Source organism: Salvelinus fontinalis, chromosome 39 (assembly GCF_029448725.1).
Source record: "Salvelinus fontinalis isolate EN_2023a chromosome 39, ASM2944872v1, whole genome shotgun sequence".
Taxonomy (NCBI): domain Eukaryota; kingdom Metazoa; phylum Chordata; class Actinopteri; order Salmoniformes; family Salmonidae; genus Salvelinus; species Salvelinus fontinalis.
The window spans coordinates 11,276,879-11,299,988 of NC_074703.1; the positions used below are offsets into that span (position 1 = coordinate 11,276,879).

At 45.1% G+C, this 23,110-nt stretch overlaps 1 protein-coding gene across 3 annotated transcripts in view; it reads right to left on the reverse strand.

Annotated features, from left to right (window-relative positions):
* Window positions 1-2,821: 2,821 nt before the first annotated feature.
* The window catches only part of LOC129838755 (bridge-like lipid transfer protein family member 3B), a 43,376-nt gene continuing 23,087 nt past the window's right edge, over window positions 2,822-23,110 (reverse strand). The window contains exons 14-24 of one of the 3 annotated variants that reach the window (XM_055905913.1): window positions 22,302-23,069; window positions 21,029-21,693; window positions 18,814-18,894; window positions 16,459-16,613; window positions 12,762-12,934; window positions 10,797-10,947; window positions 10,523-10,579; window positions 8,731-8,987; window positions 8,552-8,660; window positions 6,581-6,735; window positions 2,822-5,815 (exon numbers count right to left, since the gene is read on the reverse strand). In XM_055905913.1, coding sequence (XP_055761888.1) covers window positions 5,687-5,815; window positions 6,581-6,735; window positions 8,552-8,660; window positions 8,731-8,987; window positions 10,523-10,579; window positions 10,797-10,947; window positions 12,762-12,934; window positions 16,459-16,613; window positions 18,814-18,894; window positions 21,029-21,693; window positions 22,302-23,069 — 2,700 coding nt within the window. In that variant the 3' untranslated portion in view covers window positions 2,822-5,686. The remainder of the gene's footprint in view (window positions 5,816-6,580; window positions 6,736-8,551; window positions 8,661-8,730; window positions 8,988-10,522; window positions 10,580-10,796; window positions 10,948-12,761; window positions 12,935-16,458; window positions 16,614-18,813; window positions 18,895-21,028; window positions 21,694-22,301; window positions 23,070-23,110) is intronic. The other 2 variants (XM_055905914.1, XM_055905915.1) reach the window with 2 other exon arrangements.

Here is a 23,110-nt window from a genome sequence, read left to right on the forward strand (position 1 = left end):
ATACAGCGTTGTACAGTATGGGCGTGGATGGCGGGTTACAGCACCAACCGGAGGCGAAAAGGCTTTGTTAGTTATTTGCTCATTTAAGAAAGTCACAGGTTATATGAAAATGCTCCTATATTCGGATAGCAGTCAGCTTTAGGAGGAATATCGATTTGTATATTCCACTATTGAGCGAATAACGGGTGCACATTTCATTATTATTGGTTTATCAAGATAACCGTCCAAAAGACATAAATCAGTGGATGGTGTAAAACAGAAATATGGGCTATATAGTGAAAATAATAGCAGCCTTGGTCTCTGCCACCTGTTTGTGTGACAAAACAAGCCCAAGCCATTGACAGGCTTGGATTGAGACACACCCCCTTTGTCAATCTCTTCATCCCTTGCCAGAAGATTTTGTTTTTTAACCTTTATTTAACTAGACCTTTAACCTTTATTTAACTAGTTAAGTACAAATTCTTATTTTAAATGATGGCCTACTCCGGCCAAACCTTCACCTAAATCTGACAATGCTGGGCCAATTGTGAGCCGCCCTATGGGACTCCCAATCACAGCCGGTTGTGATACAGCCCAGGATCAAACCAGGGTCTGTAGTGACGCTTCTAGCACTGAGATGCAGTGTCTTAGACCGCCACTCTGACCTGTAGATGATACCCAATTATTCACTAGTTCACTATCGGTTCATTAGGAACGCTGTCACTATTTTGGTAACATTGCTGTAAATTAAGGAACACACACAGCTGTGTGATTGTGCCCTGGCTCCTGTCTGCACCAGTGCATTGCTTCCTGTCTTGCTGGGAAGAGAAGAACGTCCTATTGAGAGAGGGAGGGTGATGGAGAAAAACAGAGAGTAGGACTTTATATAGCCTACTAAACGAGAGGGAGGAGAGGAATCTCCTTGCCAGACAGAGAAAGAAGCAGCTGCAGCCCCATCGGGTGTTGGATAGAGATACTACAATCTGACTGTCAGGGGAGAGCAGTGAAGCTGATCTCATGAGCCAAATCTATTCCATAGCAGAACCACAGACACATACAAGACAGTCCTTGTTTCACTCCATTGTTTAGCTGTCGGTCATTTCATTGGTAGATGAGAGGAGAAATGTGTGCTTCAAAACAAGTCAAATTTATTAAATGATATGTCTATTCTTTTGTTTTCAACTCTTCTCCTTTCTGATTTTTAACTGGATTATATGTCAAACCACAGCAAGGGGCGCATTCAGCAAGACAAAGTTTTGGAACATTCAGATCAAAATATGCTATAAAAAAAACAAAGTTTGTCTCTGACACATACAATAAGGAATCACCTTGGCTATTTTCATGACATTTCTATCTGCAACATTTGACTATTGAACGTGGCTCTGGGTGACTACGGGGGAACCTAAGGTCAATACCCATACCTACCAGTAGATGTCATACTTGGACTGCTTTTCTGTCTTCAATGACGTTGGCAGCATACACAACAGTGGACAGTAAGGGCTCTGTCTCAATCCATCCATGTCCTCTCCTTGACTACTCGGATCCGAAAGACCTGACCAATTAACTATAAGCAGTCTAGCACATTAAATATGGCTGACATCACAGGGCCATTATTTTGACCTGCAAACAGTGGTTTCTGTTGCTCCTCGCTAATCAGGGGAAGTCCCCACTTCATAAGGTGTTTCGGTTCTGTTCACTACACCTTCTGAAGGGTGCGACCATCGTGTTGATCTGGCCAGATCTGAGCCAGGTGGCTCGTCCACTGCTCCTTCCACTTAAGCCAGAGCCATTGAGATGCCTTCTCTGGCTCTTTCAGTTAATCTTTCCTAAATTCCTTTTCAAAAAACACTGGAGAAGGCCTGAGTGGAGGGATCTTGGACCATTCCCTTCAATATGTTTGAGAATGAGTCCAGGCGATACTCTAGAACCCTCAAATTTAAATCTGGACCTCTAAGCCAGTTCCACTGCTTTTTTCTCCTCTCGACCAGGGACACCAGGTGGTGCAATTAATTCTCAGGTAGAACAGAAAACCAGCGGCACTCTGGACTACCAGGGTAGGATTTGATTACTCCTGGCCTAGGATGTGAGGAGTCATGAATACGTATTGAGAATGAGCCTTGCCTCCTGTCTATCTGTGGCAAACCTTTCGCTGTGTTCCCTTTAATCCTCAGTGCCCTTCACAGCAGTGCCCTCCACTGGTAGACACTTGGTCTTCAATACCTTGTCAATGTCTGATACTTTCAGCAACTTCCTTAGGTAGGCTTCCTCTATCCACTCCTCCCATGGAAGTGTTTTCTCTCTCCCGTTAGTGACTGGTGGAAGTTCCCTTGGCCAGATACACCAGGTTTAAACCCCCCACAATTCACTAGATAGGCAGATGACCTTGGGTGTGCACCATGTTTCATAAGATTTACATTTTGATCATTTATCTGATACTTTTTCCCCCAGACTTAGTGAATTCAACTTAAAAAAGGGCAATTCCGCCACTTTTCAACCTCATTCATTATTGCCGTCTACATGTTTGAAAATCACTGTTTTTAAAATGTATTTACTTTTGAAGTCATTGGGTGGAACGTTAACTTTATACATATTTTTCTCTCTACAAAACATAGAAATGTGCCATTTTCACATATGTAGACACTGGTATTGTGCTGGAGACAATGAAAATTAGGTTGGAATTGCCCTTCAAGGTAGATAGGTAAAACAACCACATCACAATCATTGTAAGTAAAAGTCCCCTAAATAGAGAAGCTATTAGCATAATCATTGCTAGTAAGAACAGACAAGTGCAAGTGTTAGTGCAAGGAAGTCAAGTAGAACAGTATGACAACTGAGAAAGACATTTTTGATTGGATACCTTTTTATTTTCATCAGTAGCCCAGCAGCTTTGACAGACAAATATTACAAATCCTTTTCTTTTTGTACATGGGTTCTCAGGAGCTGAACAGGTCAAGGGAGGAGCTATTGTAATGAGGGGGCGGGTCCGTTCGGACCAGGAAGTGGATGAGAAAGTTAGAAACTCCAGAGAGGGCAGCCTTTAAAGTACAATCAAGCATTCAAATCCTAACTGCCATTCAAGTCTTGTCAGTGTTGAGCAGGTAAGTGAACCAGCATCGTATCAAGGTAGAGAGAGCTGGGGAGAGAGGACAGCGCAGCTTGGAAAGACATTCAGCTGGACTGAACTAGGCCTAGGCTGAGCTAGGTCCACAATTTGGATATAGACTTTAAAGTAGAAAAATGATGTATTCCCAAACAGCCCTTTTTGAAGGACTAGGATGGGGTCATTCAAGGGAGCCTGCCAGTGAAAACCAAAGAAAGACCAGTTGCCATCATTGGTGTAAACAGAACTACCTTTTCCTTCTTCGGTTTTGTTTTAGGGCAGTTATGTTTTTACTTGAACTCATTGCCATACGGGACAGAGAACCTGCAGACTACACCTTTAAAGAGAGGCAAGCCATTGTAATCTGTCAGCAAATCTCATGCTAGTACTGGAAACGTCCCTGTGTAAGACGTGATGCTTCAGACAGAACTGCCTTCAGACTGAATTCTGTGAGCCAAAAGCATGCTCCAAAAGGGGAAATAAAGCTCTTTTCTACAACACTCCCCCCAAGGCTTCCCCAACAGACAAGCATGGAGCAGCAGCAGCAGCAGATATGGGCACAACTTCACATTGGTGAAAAACTACATGTAGGATTATGCAAATATATAATGCACGCACAGAAAAGCACATGCCCGTTCTCCCTCCTGCATTGGGAGGAGTTACCTAACGTAGCAGGCGTAAAATAAACGCCTGAAACTGGATCCTTTACAACACATCTTGACGAGGGGAAAAGTCACGAGGTTCTCTTCTGCACCATTCAATCAATCTAGTACATGTAGAGGAGATGGAGCGTTACCTTGTTAATGTCCAAAAGTGGACGTCGCGTCACAGGCTCTTTCCATTTCCCCTTAAAACCGGATCGTCCGGTGTTGGGCTCGGTAGAGGCTAGGCGAGAGCTGTATTCATTAGTCGCAGACTTTTGCAAAAAAAAGTTTTGCAACGGAAACCATTTACTCTAGGAACTAAACGGAAGCAAACGGAACCAACGAGGGGGGACCTACCTGAATTTGTCCAATCGTTGCAAAACGTTTTCAACAGAAAATACATTTTGTAAAGGAATCCGAATAATGAATACACCCCAGGCTTTAACCTCATAGGAGAATAGAGATGGTAACTTGCTCTCCATATTAGTGTTCTTTCCACTCATTGGATGATCGAGAGATGATAGGATAGTGTTCTCAACTGGATTGGATGATGCTTTCGTACAGGGATTGTATTTACAGTGAATATAGTTCAAAAGTGCTGGACACACAACTAGCTATTTACATGTAGAAAAATAGGGGGGACAGTGCAATGGGACATTATGGGCATTGTAGACATCAACTAGATGGAATGGAAGAAAAGTAAATGTGAAAATATATAATTGTATATTTTCCTTTTCAATTAAATGAAATGCTTGTTTTAGTTACATTACATTTACATTTAAGTCATTTAGCAGATGCTCTTATCCAGAGCGACTTACAAGTACATACATTCATACTTTTTTTTTTTTTTTTTTTGTACTGGTTACATGACAAATACATGTTGAACACACACACACACACACACAAAACCATTCAGTAGAAAACAAGCTTTGCCCATCATAAGTACATTACCATACACACTCCAAATACAATTGGTTCAGCGCTAGATACATTTTGTTCATAAGCACCAAATTACATGTTCTGTTTCAGCGCAGTGCAAAATTAGTCTATTTTTAAGACATTCCTCCAAAGATATGACATTCAGTGTCTCACCCCACCCAACCAGGCAAGCCCCAAAGGACATTACCTATGTGATGCTTGATAAAGTTGCCCATTTTTGCATTGATTCTCCTATTTAAGGTATCGATTCGGGGAGGGCAACTTTTCCCCCCGAGACTAACATTCAGGACTCCCACCACACCTCCCTAGCCCCTCCATTCCACTTGAGGGCTGTATAATTTAGATTCGTCCCCTCTCCCCTTCATCGCTCCCATATTTAGGAGGCTGCTCTGGCTTGCAGTCGGATTACTGGAGAGACTGAACACTAACTTACTGCATAAAGAGAGAAATTCAAAACAAGCACAACAATCATGTAAAACTAGCATGTAAAACAAGCATGTGTACTGCAGTCCTAGTCCCAGCCCAGAGATGACACGGCAGGACTGTATCGAGGAGGGGATGAAAGTCTAACACGGTCCACTCTCCAGTTCCTCTACTGGGGGTAAGGATGAGGGTGGTAGGTGGGCTGAAGTGAAAAAGTAGCCCCCCTCTCTAGTTCAGGGACTGCTTGTGTGTGTGTGTGTGTGTGTGTGTGTGTGTGTGTGTGTGTGTGTGTGTGTGTGTGTGTGTGTGTGTGTGTGTGTGTGTGTGTGTGTGTGTGTGTGTGTGTGTGTGTGTGTGTGTGTGTGTGTGTGTGTGTGTGTGTGTGTGTGTGTGTGTGTGTGTGTGTGTGTGGTTTAGTTCTTAGGCAACCAGCCCTTCATCAGAACAGGCTTGACTGACCTGGCTGATTCTTGAATAATACTTGTGTGGTGCTATATCAAGTAGCTCCAGTATCCAGCACCCCCTCTCTCCTCTCTGCTTCCCCCCTGTGGTGATATGCAGCACTACAGACTGGTGGTCACTGGGCCTCTATTGGCCTACCCTAGCTGCTGTTCACTTTGAGACTCTTCATGCGGTGCAACAGGGAGTCCTTCTCCATTTGGGCCTCAGCTAGAGCCATCTTGGCTTTGGAGAGCTCCAGTTTCAAACACTCGTTCTCCTCTATCAGCAGCTAGGGGTAAACAGAAGAGAGGGTGTATCTAGCGTTGGTTAAATTCCTATGAAAGAGTGCAGGGCATAACATTTTATTTTTGGTCCGTTTTTTTTTACCAGCCAAAATATTTCTCCCCGCTAAAATGACCACACAAAAAAGAAGTGTGGTTTGTAATGTATCCAAAACAAATGTATTACTAGAAAAGTAATGTGGTATAATGTTTAATTGAATTTGTGACTTGAGTACATACAAACAAATGTGGACTACTCCAGTCATGTTTGTGGCTGTGAGATTGAGTCTGACTAGTAGAAGCGTTACCTTCGCTTCCCGAGCAGTTGAAACTCAAACATAGAAAAACAATGTAAATAGTCGAGAAACACAACATCTCACTTCAGTAGACTTTTGTTTCAAGTAAATTAGACCAACTTTTATGCCTGTGTGCAGCTCTTCACATGCGCACTGTCCCCAGCGCAAAGTGGAATAGGCTGCATAGGATTTGCAGTTCTTTGACTTTGTCCGATTAATTTACAAGTTATGAACAAAACGGTAGAAATAACTTAAACAAATATTGCAGCATTTATTTTTTATGTGATCATACTTGCCTATTTTTATTCACAGATGAGAGTGAAATGCTCGCACTGTGGAGTCCTGACCCCCCGCCAACGTGGCTGGTGTAAATAGACATTCTTACCTGCCATTTCCAAATTCGACCCTCATTTGGCAGGTGGCGGGTGTTCATTTTAGGCCCTGGATGAGTGGGTGGTGTGTGTGTGGACTACTCACCTGTTCTTTGTTGGAGGGGGTTGTGCTAGGGCTAGGAGGGCTGGGGGTCTGTGTGGCCTTGGGAGTGCTGCTGACCACACTCTCAGGGACTGGAGACAGACCGCTGTCAATCAATTGGACTTCTTTCTTAGGCCCCGCCTCAGACGTATTTTCCACTGTGACAACAGAGGGGGGGGAGTGGGTGAAAGGTAGAAATAAACTTGAAAGGCATGTCATTGTATGATGATGAAATGAGACGGTGTTGGGGTGGAGGGTGTGTGTGCGTGTGACAGTGTGCGTGTGTATAAGTGAGGCAGTTTGTGTATGAGTGAATGTGTGAGACTGTGTGTGTGTGTGTGTGTGTGTGTGTGTGTGTGTGTGTATATACAGTTGAAGTCGGAAGTTTACACTTAGGTTGGAGTCATTAAAACTTGTTTTTCAACCATTCCACAAATTTCTTGTTAACAAACTATAGTTTTGGCAAGTCGGTTAGGACATCTACTTTGTGCATGACACAAGTCATTTTTCCAACAATTGTTTACAGAGAGATTATTTCACTTAATCACAATTCCAGTGGGTCAGAAGTTTACATACACTAAGTTGACTGTGCCTTTATACAGCTTGGAAAATTACAGAAAATGATGTCATGGCTTTAGAAGCTTCTGATAGGCTAATTGACATCATTTGAGTTAATTGGAGGTGTGGATGTATTTCAAGGACTACCTTCTAGCTCAGTGCCTCTTTGCGTGACATCATGGGAAAATCAAAAGAAATCAGCCAAGACCTCAAGTCTGGTTCATCTGGGAGCAATTTCCAAATGCCTGAAGGTACCACATTCATCTGTACAAACACCATGGGACCACGCATCCGTCATACCGCTCAGGAAGGAGACGCGTTCTGTCTCCTAGAGATGAACGTATTTTGGTGCGAAAAGTGCAAATCAATCCCAGAACAGCAGCAAAGGACCTTGTGAAGATGCTGGAGGAAACAGGTACAAAAGTATCTATATCCACAGTAAAACGAGTCCTATATCGACATAACCTGAAAGGCCGCTCAGCAAGGAAGAAGCCACTGCTCCAAAACCGCCATAAAAAAGCCAGACTACAGTTTGCAACTGCACATGGGGACAAAGATCATACTTTTTGGAGAAATGTCCTCTGGTCGGATGAAACAAAAATAGAACTGTTTGGCCATAATGACCATTGTTATCTTTGGAGGAAAAAGGGGGAGGATGCTTGCAATGTGAAGAACACCATCCCAACCGTGAAGCACGGGAGTGGCAGCATCATGTTGTGGGGGTGCTTTGCTGCAGGAGGAACTGGTGCCCTTCACAAAATAGATGGCATCATGAGGTAGAAAAATGATGTGGATATATTGAAGCAACATCTCAAGACATCAGTCAGGAAGTTGAAGCTTGGTCGCAAATGGGTCTTCCAAATGGACAATGACCCCAAGCATACTTCCAAAGTTGTGGCAAAATGGCTTACGGACAACAAAGTCAAGGTATTGGAGTGGCCATCGCAAAGCCCTGACCTCAATCCTATAGAAAATATGTGAGCAGAACTGAAAAAGCATGTGCGAGCAAGGAGGCCTACAAACCTGACTCAGTTACACCCACTCTGTCAGAAGGAATGGGCCAAACTTCACCCAACTTATTGTGGGAAGCCTACCCAAAACGTTTGACCCAAGTTAAACAATTTAAAGGCAATACACTCAATTAGTATTTGGTAGCATGTAAACTTCTGACCTACTGGGAATGTGATGAAAGAAATAAAAGCTGAAAAATAATTCTCTATTATTCTGACATTTCACATTCTTAAAATAACATGGTGATCCTAACTGACCTAAGACAGGGCATTTTTAGTAGGATTAAATGTCAGGAATTGTGAAAAACTGAGTTTAATTGTATTTGGCTAAGGTGTATGTAAACTTCAACTGTATATAAGTGAATGTGTGAGGCTGTATGTGTGAGTCAGGCAGTGTGTGTTTCACCCCCTATAGAGAAGGCTCCATCGTCGGTCCTGTGGATGAGCAGGTTGGAGATGTGCAGGGTGATGGGGGTGGGATCAGGGTCAGACGGGTTGTCACGGGGACCATCATCCTGCAGAGGGGGACAGAGGTTAATGTGTCTGGTTAATGTGTCTGTGGTTAATGTGTCTGTTCATCCCTACCTTTAGGTCGATGTGTGTGTTCCTGACGCTGATCTCCATCGGGAGGACCTGGGGGGCAGAGTCATCCTCCAGGAAGTGAGCCAGGTTCCTTAGCGACGACATGAGGAAGTTGGCCCGGTAGCCGTGGAGACGCAGCTGGAGGAAACCGTTGGTCTCGGCCAGGGGGGAGTGGGCGGCGGCACAGGGCCCGCTCTCCAGCCGAGCCCTGACCTCCGGAAGATGGGTGGTCCCGTCTGAATTGGCCTCCAGACCACCACCTAGCGAGGGAAAGAGGAAGGAGAGAGGAGTGGGAGGAGGAAAGAAAATTAGATCAGTAATCAATTAAAAAGAGAAGGCATAGATTGGCTGCAATACAAACAGAATGACTGCAACCACAACTCAAAGAAAAGGCTCGGCGATGGCCGCTTGGCAGGCATACAACCAGACATTGCCTTACTGCTGACGCCAGTCTATGAATGCATTTCTAAGGTGACTAATTTGTAAAGCAAGGACCCTTATGGGGGGTGGGGTACTAATCCCATAAAACTATTTAAAGGCCAGTAAAGTGCCACAGCAGCTGCACGCAGACACACATTTTAATATAACGACAACGCATCGGTCACTGCCTCAGTAAGGAAGGAAGGAGAGAGGAAATGGCAGACGTGAGAGAAGCTAAGAGGTAAAAACAGAAATAGTGAGAAAGTGATGGAGAGCGGGACATATAGAGCGGGGTAGGAAAGGAGAGAGCGCGCGAGAGAGCGGGGTAGTGAAGGATAGAGATGGGGATTATTCTTCTGTGAAAGAGGGAGGAGGCAGAGCTGAGCTGAGGGAGAGAGAGAGATGGGGATTACTCTGCTGTGAAAGAGGGAGGAGGCAGAGCTGAGCTGAGGGAGAGAGAGATGGGAATTGCTCTGCTGTGAAAGAGGGAGGAGGCGGAGCTGAGCTGAGGGAGAGAGAGATGGGGATTACTCTGCTGTGAAAGAGGGAGTAGACGGAGCTGAGCTGAGGGAGAGAGAGATGGGGATTACTCTTCTGTGAAAGAGGGAGGAGGTGGAGCTGAGCTGAGGGAGAGAGAGATTACTCTTCTGTGAAAGAGGGAGGAGGCGGAGCTGAGCGAGCGAGCACTGCCTCATAGTACTGGGGGGTAAATATGGATCTCACCAACCCCTCTTAAATATTCACACACTTTGGAGTTGACATGCTGGAGACACACATGCACACAACCTGTGGTGCCACAAAAACCCATACCGACACTGGGTTTAATGTAGCTGGTAAAGGGAGCCAAACCCCCATTAGTGCTAATGCACCGTCTCACTGCAGCAGTTAGACACACACACACACACACACGAGACATACACTGCAGTCACACACCCTTGAGACACACATTGCAGTCACACACACTGCAGTCACACATTGTGTGTGTGCGTGTGTTTTTTTTTTACTATCCTTGTGGGAACCAGAAGTCCTCACCAGGATAGTAAAACAAGGAAAATCTTGGACATTTTGCCAATCCCCACAAGGAAAAAGGCTATTTATAGACTTAGGGGTTAGGTTCAGGGCTACAATTATGGTTAGGTTTAGGGGTTTGTGGTTAGGGAAAATAGGATTTTGAATGGGAATCAATTGTTTGGTCCCCACAAGGATAGTAAAACAAAGGTGTGTAGCATGCTTGGTGGAGCAAAAATGCTAATTACTATCTGTCATTTCATACCAATGATGAAATCAGAGACACACTAACACAAACAAACAGGTAGTAACACTTGTGTGCAAGCTTGCGTTTGCCTACCCATGCTTATGTTCCACACACACATACCTTCGCTGCCTGGGGCAGGGGGTACAATAGTGCTGCCCTGAGCAGTGGGTACCATACCTGCAAGAGTTATGGAAGGGTAAACCAAGTCAATTGGGAGTGTGTGTGTGTAGCCTTAATCCAGCTATAGATAGTACTCCAAGAGAATGGGGAATAGCAAAACTGCAGTGTGACTGCAGTATGTGTGACTGCAATGTATGTCGTGGTGTGTGTACATGTATGTATGTATGCATGTACACATTTGTGTGTCTACGCATGCGTCTGTGTGTGTCTTCACCCAGGCTGCGGTTGCTGAGGTATTGTCGGAGGCTGACGTTTCCCAGCTGTGTGGGTCTGACACAGCCCACCTCCAGAGATACAGTTGTGCTCTCCCCTCGCACTTCCATCCCCCCACACACACACTGCACCTTCAGCACCAGCACCGACACCTGGAGGAAGGGAGAGAGAGGGAGGCAGGCATTAAGTTGGATAGGAGAGTCAGCTAAAATGAATAAAAATGTAAGTTAATTCAATCAATTCAGAAAGTCGGGTAAAATTACAGTTCAGGAAATGAAAAATGCTCAAGTGTACTCATGCATGTGTGTGTGTGTGTGTGTGTATATATATATATATATATATATATGTACAGTGCTTTCGGAAAGTATTCAGACCCCTTGACTTTTTCCACATTCAGTTACGTTACAGCCTTGTTCTAAAATTTATTAAATTAAACAATCTACACACAGAACCTCATAATGACAACAGAAAAAAAGTTTGCAAATATATTAAACATGAAAAACAGAAATACTTTATTTACATAAGTATTCAGACCTTTTGCTATGAGACTCGAAATTGAGCTCAGGTGCATCCTGTTTCCATTGATGTTTCTACAACTTGGAGTCCACCTGTGGTAAATTCAATTGATTGAACATAATTTGGAAAGGCACACACCTGTGTGTGTATAAGGTACCATGTCAGAGCAAAAACCAAGCCATGAGGTCAAAGGGATTGTCCGTAGTGCTCCGAGACAGGATTGTGTCGAGGCACAGATCTGGGGAAGGGTACCAAAACAGTTCTACAGCATTGACGGTCCCCAAGAACATAGTGGCCTCCATCATTCTTAAATAGAAATAGTTTGGAACAACCAAGACTCTTCCTAGAAATGGCCACACGGCCAAACTGAGTAATCGGGGGAAGAAGGGCCTTGGTCAGGGAGGTGGCAAAGAACCCAGAGTTCCTCTGTGGAGATGGGAGAACCTTCCAGAAGGACAACCATCTCTGCAGCACTCCACCAAATCAGGCCTTTTTGGTTGAGTGGCCAGACGGAAGACACTCCTTAGTAAAAGGATGACAGCCCGCTTCGAGTTTGCCAAAATGCTCCTAAAGACTCTCAGACCATGAGAAACAAGCTTCTCTGGTCTGATTGAACTCTTTGACCTGACTGCCAAGCGTCACATCTGGAGGAAATCTGGCACCATCCCTACGGTGAAGCATGTTTGTGGCAGCATCATGCTGTGTGGATGTTTTTCAGTGGCAGGGACTGGGAGACTAGTCAAGATCGAGGCAAAGATGAACAGAGCAAAGTACAAAGAGATCCTTGATTAAAACATGCTCCAGAGCGCTCAGGACCTCAGACTGAGGTGAAGATTCACCTTCCAACAGGACAACGGCCCTAAACACAGTCAAGACAACACAGGAGTGGCTTTGAGACAAGTCTCTGAATGTCCTTGAGTGGCCCAGCCAGATCCCGGACTTGAACCAGATTGAACATCTCCGGAGAGACCTGAAAATAGCTGTGCAGTGACACTCCCTGTTCAACCTGACAGAGCTTGAGAGGATCTGCAGAGAACGGCAGAAACTCCACAAAGACAGGTGTGCCAAGCTTGTAGCGTCATACCCAAGAAGACTCGAGGATGTAATCGCTGCCAAAGGTGCTTCAACAAAGTACTGAGTAAAGGGTCTGAATACTTATGTAAATGTGATATCAGTATATTTTTAATACATTTGCAAAAATGTCAAAAAAACTGTTTTTGCTTTGTCATTATGGGGTATTGTGTGTAGATTGATGAGGGGGAAAAAAACAATTTAATCAATTCTAGAATAAGGCTGTAACGTAACAAAATGTGGAAAAAGTCAAGGGGTCTGAATACTTTCCGAATGCACTGTATAGTGTGCGTGTATGCATGTGTGTGTACAGCAGTGTGTGTGTTCATGTATCCATGCCTGCATGTGAACATACATTTCCTGTGCATGTGTGTATTACCATGTCTTTGGTGGGTTCATCAATGCTCTGGGAGGTGGCACTGACAGTATCTGGTGAGCCAGCACCGTCCTGCTCCCCTGTGCCCATGGCCGCTAAGGCTGCTGCCTCCTTGGCAATTTCTGTGGCACTCTGATCCCTCACCACATCCTTAAAGCCTGAGATGGACACGTCGTCTGTGGACACAGAATGAATTAAAATTGGTGGTCTGCTACCAAAACATTGATAAACATGCTACCAAAACATTGATAAATACCAGACACAAACGTAAAAACTCAAAAAAAGAAATGTCCTTTTTACAGGACTGTTTCCCATGCTTGTTCAGTGAACCATAAACAATGAATGAACATGCACCTGTGGAACGGTCATTAAGACACTAACAGTTTACAGACGGTAGGCAATTAAGGTCACAGTTATGAAAACGTAGGACACTAAAGAGTCCTTTCTACTGACTCTGAAAAACACCAAAAGAAAGATGCCCAGGGTCGCTGCTCATCTGCGTGAACGTGCCTTAGGCATGCTGCAAGGAGGCATGAGGATTGCAGATGTGGCCAGGACAATAAATTGCAATGTCCGTATTGTGAGATACCTAAGACAGCGCTATAGGGAGACAGGACGGACAGCTGATCATCCTCGCAGTGGCAGACCACGTGTAACAAAACCTGCACAGGATCGGTACATCCAAATATCACACCTGCGGGATAGGTACAGGATGGCAACAACAACTGCCCGAGTTACACTAGGAACACACAATCCCTCCATCAGTGCTCAGACTGTCAACAATAGGCTGAGAGAGGCTGGCCTGTTGTCTGGTGAGGACATGCCTTACATCACCAGCAACAACGTCGCCTATGGGCACAAACCTAACGTCGCTGGACCAGACAGGACTGGGAAAAAAGTGCTCTTCACTGACGAGTCGCGGTTTTGTCTCACCAGGGGTGATGGTCGGATTTGTGTTTATCATCAAAGGAATAAGCGTTACACTGAGGCCTGTACTCTGGAGCGGGATCGATTTGGAGGTGGAGGGTCCATCAGGATCTGGGGCAGTGTGTCACAGCATCATCGGACTGAGCTTGTTGTCATTGCAGGCAATCTCAATGCTGTGCGTTACAGGGAAAACATCCTCCTCCCTCATGTGGTACCCTTCCTGCAGGCTCATCCTGACATGACCCTCCAGCATGATAATGCCACCAGCCATACTGCTCGTTCTGTGCGTGATTTCCTGCAAGACAGGAATGTCAGTGTTCTGCCATGGCCAGCGAAGAGCCCGGATCTCAATCCCATTGAGCACGACTGGGACCTGTTGGATCGGAGGGTGAGGGCTAGGGCCACACAAATAAATGCAGTTGACAGTTAGAACATTTATTTTTTTGCTGAGTTTATAATCTTTATTCTGGTATAGAAAACATCAGCTCACAACTGCCATCTCCTGGACAAACTATGGAATAGAAAGAACTCAAAATACATTCAATATGTATAGAAACATGGTTTATTCTCAGGACTAAGTCTGGAGTATTCCCTCCATATTTAGGCCAAATAAAAGAGTAAAAGATGTGTCTTTTCGAGTTATGTTCTCCTATAACCCCCCCCAAATAATAAAAAAAACTAACAAACTGAGGCACAGTGACAAGATCTGCGTATGATGGATAGACCTAGTCAGACCTGTAATGCCTGGAGGAGAATCATGCTCAACCGTGTGTGTGTCAAATCGAAGTTTATTGATCGCATACACAGTTTAGAAGATGTTATAGCGGGTGCAGTGAAATGCTTATGCTAGTTACTAGCTCCGAACAATGCAGTAAAACATCAAACAAGAAACACAATCAATGAGCTATGTTGAGAATACAGTATTTAAAACACACACTACAAACCCCACAGCAAAATGGATAGACTGGCAGGAAATAGCTTCCGGACCGGAGTCTGGAATATAAATATATGTATGTGAATGGTGTGTATAGACAGTATATGAATAGAAAAGGTGTGTACAGCAGTAGCTTTATAGGATGAGCCATGACTACAATACAGTATATACATATGAAGTGGGTAAATCAGTATGTAAACATTATTATGTACATAGAGCAGCAGTCTCTAAGGTGCAGGGTAGAGTACTGGCTGTTAGCTGGCTAGTGACAGTCTCTAAGGTGCAGGGTAGAGTACTGGGCGGAGGCCGGCTAGTGATGACTATTTAAACAGTCTGATGGCCTGGATATAGAAGCTGTTTTGATGCACCTGTACTGTCTCCATCTTCTAGATAGTAGCAGGTTGAACAGGCCGCGACTCAGATGGCGGAGGTCCTTGATGATCTTCTTGGCCTTTGAGATAAAGGGTGTTGTAGATGCACACAATAATGCGTTGGGCTGACTGCACCACCCTCTGGAAAGCCTGGAGGTTGCGGGCGGTGCAACTGCCGTACCATGCGGTAATACAGCCCTTACAGAATGCTCTCGATGGTGCATCAGTAGAAGTTGGTGAGGGTCTTACTTACCAAACTTGCTCATCGTCTGTGTGCGCGTGTTGATTTTGTCTATCTCCACCAGACATGTTCATGACACACAGGTTAAAGTACCAAAACCTACTGTGAACCAACTATATTAATTTGGGGAGAGGTCGAAACATACATGAAACATTAATGGACATTTAGCTAGTTCATTTGTCCTGGGAGATAAACTTTGGCTTGTTATTTTACCTGAAATGCATACAGTATTTTTTTTTTGCTGGAACTGTGTCGAATTTTGACCCTATTTTGAGTCATACAAAATCGTGTGTTCTCTACTCCGACAATGAATCCACAGATAAAAAGGGGAAACCTAGTTAGTTTTCTTTGATTAGCCTCTCCTTGTTCATATTCTTCTGTGGATTTTATATTGCGGTTGGCAACCAACTAAGGTGCATTACCGCCACCAACTGGCCTGGAGTGCGGACCTCAGTTCATCTTTCAAACACCCACGTCGGTTATGCTCCTAAAAACCAATGAGTAGATAGGAGAGGCTGGACTTGCAGCGAATCAAGCGTCTAAAATAGAGCCAAGTTATACTACAGTGCCTGATACGCAGACACCTGTTGACAAGTGCGAGCAGTGGATAAAACGATTGAACAACATGTATGTACATTTATTTTGCAACGCGGCTGGTTTGTTCAACATATTAGGGGCCAGGCCGAATTTCTTCAGCATCCTGAGGTTGAAGAGGCTTTGTTGCGCCTTCTTCACCACACTGTCGGTGTGAAGGAACCATTTCACATTCTCAGTGAGGAACTAGAAGCTTTTGACTCTATCTACTGCCTGTGGATGGCGGCGTTCTCTCGCCGTGGCCTCCTGAAGTCCACGATCAGCTCCTTAGTTTTGTTGACATTGAGGGAGAGGTTATTTTCCTGGCACCACTCCACCAGGGCTCTCACCTCCTCCTTGTAGGCTGTCTCATTGTTGTTAATAAATCATGCCTACCACTGTTGTGTCATCAGCAAACCCGATGAATGAGTTGGTGACCACGCAGTCATGGGTGAACAGGGAGTACAGCAGGCGGCTGAGGACGCACCTGAGGGGCCCCCGTGTTGAGGGTTAGAGTGGTGGAGGTGATGTTGCCTTCCTTCACCACCTGGGGTCAGCCCGTCAGGAAGTCTCAGACCCAGGGCCCTGTGTGTGTGTGTGTGTGTGTGTGTGTGTGTGTGTGTGTGTGTGTGTGTGTGTGTGTGTGTTTCCTACCCCTCTCCAGCAGGCTGTATGTGTCTGTGTCTCCGTCCTCCATCAGGTAGCTGTCTATGGAGAGGTTGTCCAAGGACTGCAGAGATGGAGTCTTCTTCATGTTCTTATAGGACACTGAGAAACTGGACTGGGAACGCTCCCTCATCAGACGCCCACTGGAACACACACACAAACAAACAAGAGTGAGTGTGAGTGGGGGAGAAGGGTGAAGGGAAAGAAAAACAGGGGTACTGTGGACCTCAAGGCTTGGATTTGATTTGAATAGCCCTGCGCCCGGTTTCCCAAAAGCATTTTAAGGCTGAGTTCATCAGAACCATTGAGCTGATTCTAACAATGAACTTAGCCTTAAGATGTTTTTGGGAAACCGGGCTCAGGTCTAGACCATTGACCTAGCCAAGGCTATATGCTACTAGTCACCAGATAAAGGCTACACACACTATTCACCGGGTACACACACCAACTTGCAGCGTGTAAATGTATACAGACCCACATACACTCCCACAGATATACACCCAACCACAGACAATTCTACATGCACACGTACAGATTAGAGGTCAACCGATTATGATTTTTCAACTCCGATACAGATTATTGGAGGACCAAATTTATTTGTAATAATGACAATTACAACAACACTGAATGAACACCTATTTTAACTTAATATAATACATCAATAAAATCAATTTAGCCTCAAATAAATAATGAAACATGTTCAATTAGGTTTAAATAATGCAAAAACAAAGTGTTGGAGAAGAAAGTAAAAGTGCAATATGTGCCATGTAAGATAGCTAACGTTTAAGTTCCTTGCTCAGAACATGAGAAAGCTGGTGGTTCCTTTTAACATGAGTCTTCAATATTATCAGGTAAGAAGTTTTAGGTTGTAGTTCTTATAGGAATTATAGGACTATTTCTCTCTATACGATTTCATATACCTTTGACTATCGGATGTTCTTATAGGCACTTTAGTATTGCCAGTGTAACAGTATAGCTTCCATCCCTCTCCTCGCTCCTACCTGGGCTCGAATCAGGAACACATCGACAACAGCCACCCTCGAAGCAGCGTTACCCATCGCTCCACAAAAGCAGTGGCCCTTGCAGAGCAAGGGGAACAACCACTCCAAGTCTCAGAGCGAGTGACGTTTGAAACGCTATTAGCGCGCACCCCGCTAACTAGCTAGCCATTTCACATCGGTTACACCAGCCTAATCTCGGGAGTTGATAGGCTTGAAGTCATAAACAGCGCAATGCTTGAATCACAACGAAGAACTGCTTGCAAAACGCACGTAAGTGCTGTTTGAATGAATGCTTACGAGCCTGCTGCTGCCTACTACCACTCAGTCAGACTGCTCGATCAAATCATAGACTTAATTATAACATAATAACACACAGTAATACGAGCCTTAGGTCATTAATATGGTCGAATCCGGAAACTATCATCTCGAAAACAAGACGTTTATTCTTTCAGTGAAATACGGAACCGTTCCGTATTTTATCTAACGGGTGGCATGCATAAGTCTAAATATTCCTGTTACATTGCACAACCTTCAATGTTATGTCATATTTACGTAAAATTCTGGCAAATTAGTTTGCAAAGAGCCAGGCGGCCCAAACTGTTGCATATACGCTGACTCTGCGTGCAATGAACGCAAGAGAAGTGACACAATTTCACCTGGTTAATATTGCCTGCTAACCTGGATTTATTTTTGCTAAATATGCAGGTTTAAAAATATATACTTCTGTGTATTGATTTTAATGAAGTTATTGATGTTTATGGTTAGGTTGTTCGCGAATGCGCACCGCATCGATTATATGCAATGCAGGACACGCTAGATAAACTAGTAATATCATCAACCATGTGTAGTTAACTAGTGATTATGATTGATTGTTTTTTTATAAGATAAGTTTAATGCTAGCTAGCAACTTACCTTGGCTTCTTACTGCATTCGCGTAACAGGCAGGCTCCTCGTGAGGCAGGTGGTTAGAGCGTTGGACTAGTTAACCGTAAGGTTGCAAGATTGAATCCCTGAGCTGACAAGGTAAAATCTGTCGTTCTGCCCCTGAACAAGGCAGTTAACCCACCGTTCCTAGGCCGTCATTGAAAATAATATAAATATATATATATATATTTAAAAAATAATAATAATAAAAATCGGCTAAATCGGCGTTCAAAAATACCGATTTGCGATTGTTATGAAAACTTGAAATCAGCCCTAATTAATCGGCCATTCCGATTAATCGGTCGACCTCTAATACAGATACACCACACACACACACACACACACACACCGTGAACAGATATTTAAAGGAACGCGGACACACACACACACACACAGACAGACCCATAGCGTGTCTTACATGTTGGAAATAGAATATAGGGAGGTGGACCGGGTGTTTGAGGAGCTGAGCCAGTCAGAAACCACTGACAGACTGCCTTTCCTTTGTAGAGAGAGAACACACACACACACCTCGCATGGGTCAGAGCAGAGGACACACTGCGCTACAGAGTAGAGTAGCAGAGTGAGAAAAAAACACACACACACATAAGACAGACGCACACCTTGTATGGGAGCTCATTGGACAAGGCAGAAACACACACAAATGAACAAACACCTCTTATGGGTGACAACATTGATATTGTGGCGTATAGGGCAGGTACAGTGCGGTCACTGTATTTACACAGGCATGATGTAGAACCACCTACTGATGTGATGGGACTGACCAAGTAACAGTAAAGTAACATTAAATGATGGTTTACTAAGCTGGGCATGAAGTGAGTAACTGTAATGACATCTGCAGGAAGTATTGCTGTGACTGAGTATTGCAGTAATGGGAGTGACTTAATGTAAATCTTGTCATATGTCCTCTGAATGAGTGTTACGGTCTGTCTGCCTGACGATTGGCCTGCATTTCCCACTGCTGATCTGCCGACCGGGACGTGCACAAGTTACAGTAAAGATGTTCTTATTGTTTGATTTGGAGTGAATCATCACAGTGAATGTTTTACAGAACTGACCGTCTGAATAGCTGAACAATATGTCATGGAAGTAACGGAATCAGTGTTCCTCTGGAGAAATGTGTAGCAGTAGAGGGGAAAAGTCGGGGGGGTTCCCCACCCCCCAGAGAATTTTGATGCAGAAGGACTGAGAAGCTCAATTCTGTTAACTTTTTAAAAGGACATTCTATCAAAAATGTATGAAAATAAAATTATGTTGACACCAACCAAAATGTCATGTCTACCTCCAGAAATGAGCCAAATAATATATTGGTAAAATTATTTGTTTAAATTGTAACATATGATCAGGTACGCTATTAGCAATAAGCATTATCACCTGTATCCCAACTGATGCAGCATAGTGGATATAAATAAAAAGGCTGAAGCATGGGGTAAGCCTATCTGCATTTACCCTATTGGGCTAATCATTAGCAGTCCTGCTTCGGGTCATATAGGCATGGGTGAGCCTAAAAAATAAAAATCAGCTGGCAGGTGGAATAAAAAAAACTTTTCAACCCGTGGGTCGGCTCGTGGTTCAGAACAATTACATTGTGTGTCGGGAAACATTTTAAAATCAAGTTTATACACTTTCAAAACCCAGGCGCTTGTGTTGTGAATTCCATTCTGTGAGCGGCGAGGCAGACATAAGGCTACCAGCTAAGCACGCATTGAGTGTGGAGCCGGGAACTGTCCCTTATTCGTGAGGTGCTAAAATGTTCTCCTTTGTCCACGTGCAGCGCTTATGTTCCCTCTCCCCACCAGATATTTTTTATTTATTTAACTAGGCAAGTCAGTTAAGAACAAATTCTTATTTACAATGACGCCTACCCCGGCCAAACATGGACGACGCTGGGCCAATTGTGCGCCACCCTATGGGACTCCCAATCACCGCTGGTTGTGATACTACACATTAAAGCATATTTTTCCTGGGTAGCCTAGGTTACATGAAAATGGCTAACGTAGGCCTAACCGGAGAAATAAAAAGAAAGGTTATGATAAAGGAATAGGCTACATCACCGTGGAAAAGTGCTGCGAGTGAAATCTCCAGTTTGGAAGGACAACATGGTAGACGAATACACAGCTGGCACAAAATGCAAGCAGGTAGGCCTATTTTCGATAATTCAGTTAATTCTAAGTTATTAATTACATTCATTCAGCGTTCCTTCATTAGACCATACGCAGGCCATATAAAGAGTAAACCGGTGCGGCTGGGAAAAGTGTGAGCAGCCTATAAATTATTTTTGATTCTGGGAATCCCCTCACTATGACACTCGTAACTTGAACGCGCCTCGAGAGGAATATTTTTCTTGCATAGAACACACAACAAGCCGATTATGTAAAGAGGAACTATAATACTGTGGGGTTGTCTGATTTTGTCTGCAGAGGAAAAGTAAATGTGGACTGTTCCAGCATCTTCAAAGTGCACCTCGGTATACATTTTTTTTATGTCCCACATTTTTTTGCCTTGGCACCACAGCTAAATGACTGCAGTGGAAACACTTAGCTGGAAAAGGACTGTAATGGTAACGACAGTCTAAATTACCAGACTGTATTATGATAATGACGGAAGGGAATTACCTGGACATAGACTCAGGCAGTCTGGCCCCAGGGTTCTTCTCGTTCCAGTCTTTGGTGGAGAGGGGGTCTGAGAGAGTGGGGTCTGCACTGGAGGACTCACCCTGCTGGGCTTTACAATCAACTCCGGTCCCCGGCTCCTCTCCCCCAGTCCGGGCCTCCAGGGAAGCCTCTCCCAACTCCTTTGAACTCGATCTCCCTGTCCTCTCGTCAAGAGACGCCTTCAGGTTGGGGGCGGAGGCGGGGATGAGAGGGGCAGGGCCTTGCGTTATCCCACCCTCTACCCCTCCCCCACACATAAGCTGGTCCACTGTACAACTTCCCTTCGTCCCAGCCCCCTCCACGTGGGTTCCTCTATCTCCCCCCTCCCCTCCGTCACTCCCAGTCTCCAAGGTGCATCTACTCTCCGAGGGGGACAACTCAGACACTAGGGGGGAACCAGGACCCTCGGGCTGGGGGACCGGCTTCAAGAGGAGAGCTACCTCCGCACTTTTGAGCAGGATCCCCACACAGGCACTGAAGGGCTGGTGGTCTGGAGAGGGGTCCGATGTGGTCTTTGCCTTGTCTCGTTTGGAGCCCATCCCCTCCAGGTCCTGTTGCAGGGTGTGCTGCAAGGCTTTGATGCTGCGCTGAAGCCGCATCAGGAACATGTACTGCCTGTGGCTCACCTGGACACACACATTATGCTCATAACTACACACACGTCAGTATTCTCAAATAAACAGTGTAACACATGTTGGTTCACATTATACGCACACATCATACATTAATACAAAGTGGACAAAACATTAGGAACACTTCCCTAATATTGAGTTGCACCATCCCCTTTTCCCCTTTAGAACAGCCTCAATTCATCGAGGCATGGACTCTACAAGGTGTGGAAAGCGTTCCACAGGGATGCTGGCCCATGTTGACTCCAATGCTCCCACAGTTGTGTCAAGTTGGCTGGATATCCTTTGGATGGCGGACCATTCTTGATACACACGGGAAACTGTTGAGTGTGACAAACCCAGCAGCATTGCAGTTCTTAACACACAAACCAGTGCACCTGGCACCTACTGCCAAAACCCGTTTTAAGGCACTTAAATCTTTTGTCTTGCTCATTCACCCTCTGAATGGCAGACACACACACACAAGTGGCATCAATCAGGGATCATAGACTAACCGGGTGAAAGCTATGTTATGAAAAGAGAACGTTCCTAATGTTTTGTACACTTAGTGTATACACACACACAAAAGTGTACAGACACACCAAGATATATGTATCATCACTCACCTGTGCGCTCAAATGCTTCTGTACGTGCACTAACATGTGCATGTCTGCCTCCTTACTGGAAGAAGAAGACGAGGAAGGTGGGGGGATGTTGTCCAGGGACAGTGGCTTGTGAAGCCCGTTGCTAGGCGGCAGCGAGGCCTCTGTTGCCGTGGCGTCCGTAACAGTACTATAGTACTCCTTCAAAAGCCTCTTCCTCTGCAGACGTCCCATGGTATCCACAGGCTCGCTCCTGGCCAGGCCTGCAGCTGCAGAAAGGGGCGTTCTCTGCCCTCTCGAAGCCCCGCCCATTAGCCGCTCCTGGTGCTGGGCGTGTCTGACCGGCTGGCACGTCCACAGAGTGAGGGGGAAGGCGTCGACGAAGGGCTGGGGCCGCCCCTTCCCGCCGCGCGTCCCCTCGTAGTCCACCCAGAACTGGGCAAAGTGAACCGCCCACAAGTCTGTGGCAGCTGGCATTTTGAGGGCATCCACGCCCAACGAGGGCGACACCAACCCTTTATACACATTGTGCAACATAGTGTCCTGCTCATGCGCGTGGCGCTGGAAAACGGGGTGGATCACCGGGAAGGAGGTGGAGGAGCGAGGGAAGGAGGTAAAGGAGGTGGAGAAGAACTGTTGTTCTTGGAAGGAGAGGAGGAGGGCTTCCAGGTGGGAGCGGGAGCAGTTGGGGGGGTGGCGGGTGTTGGTGGCCACCATCTCCGAGCATTGGACAGAGACGGAACGGGGGAGGTCCTGGGGATAGGAGGGGTCCCTGTCCGTGGGCACTAACAACTGTGGTGGGGGAGAGAGGAAGAGAAACATTATTAGAAAAT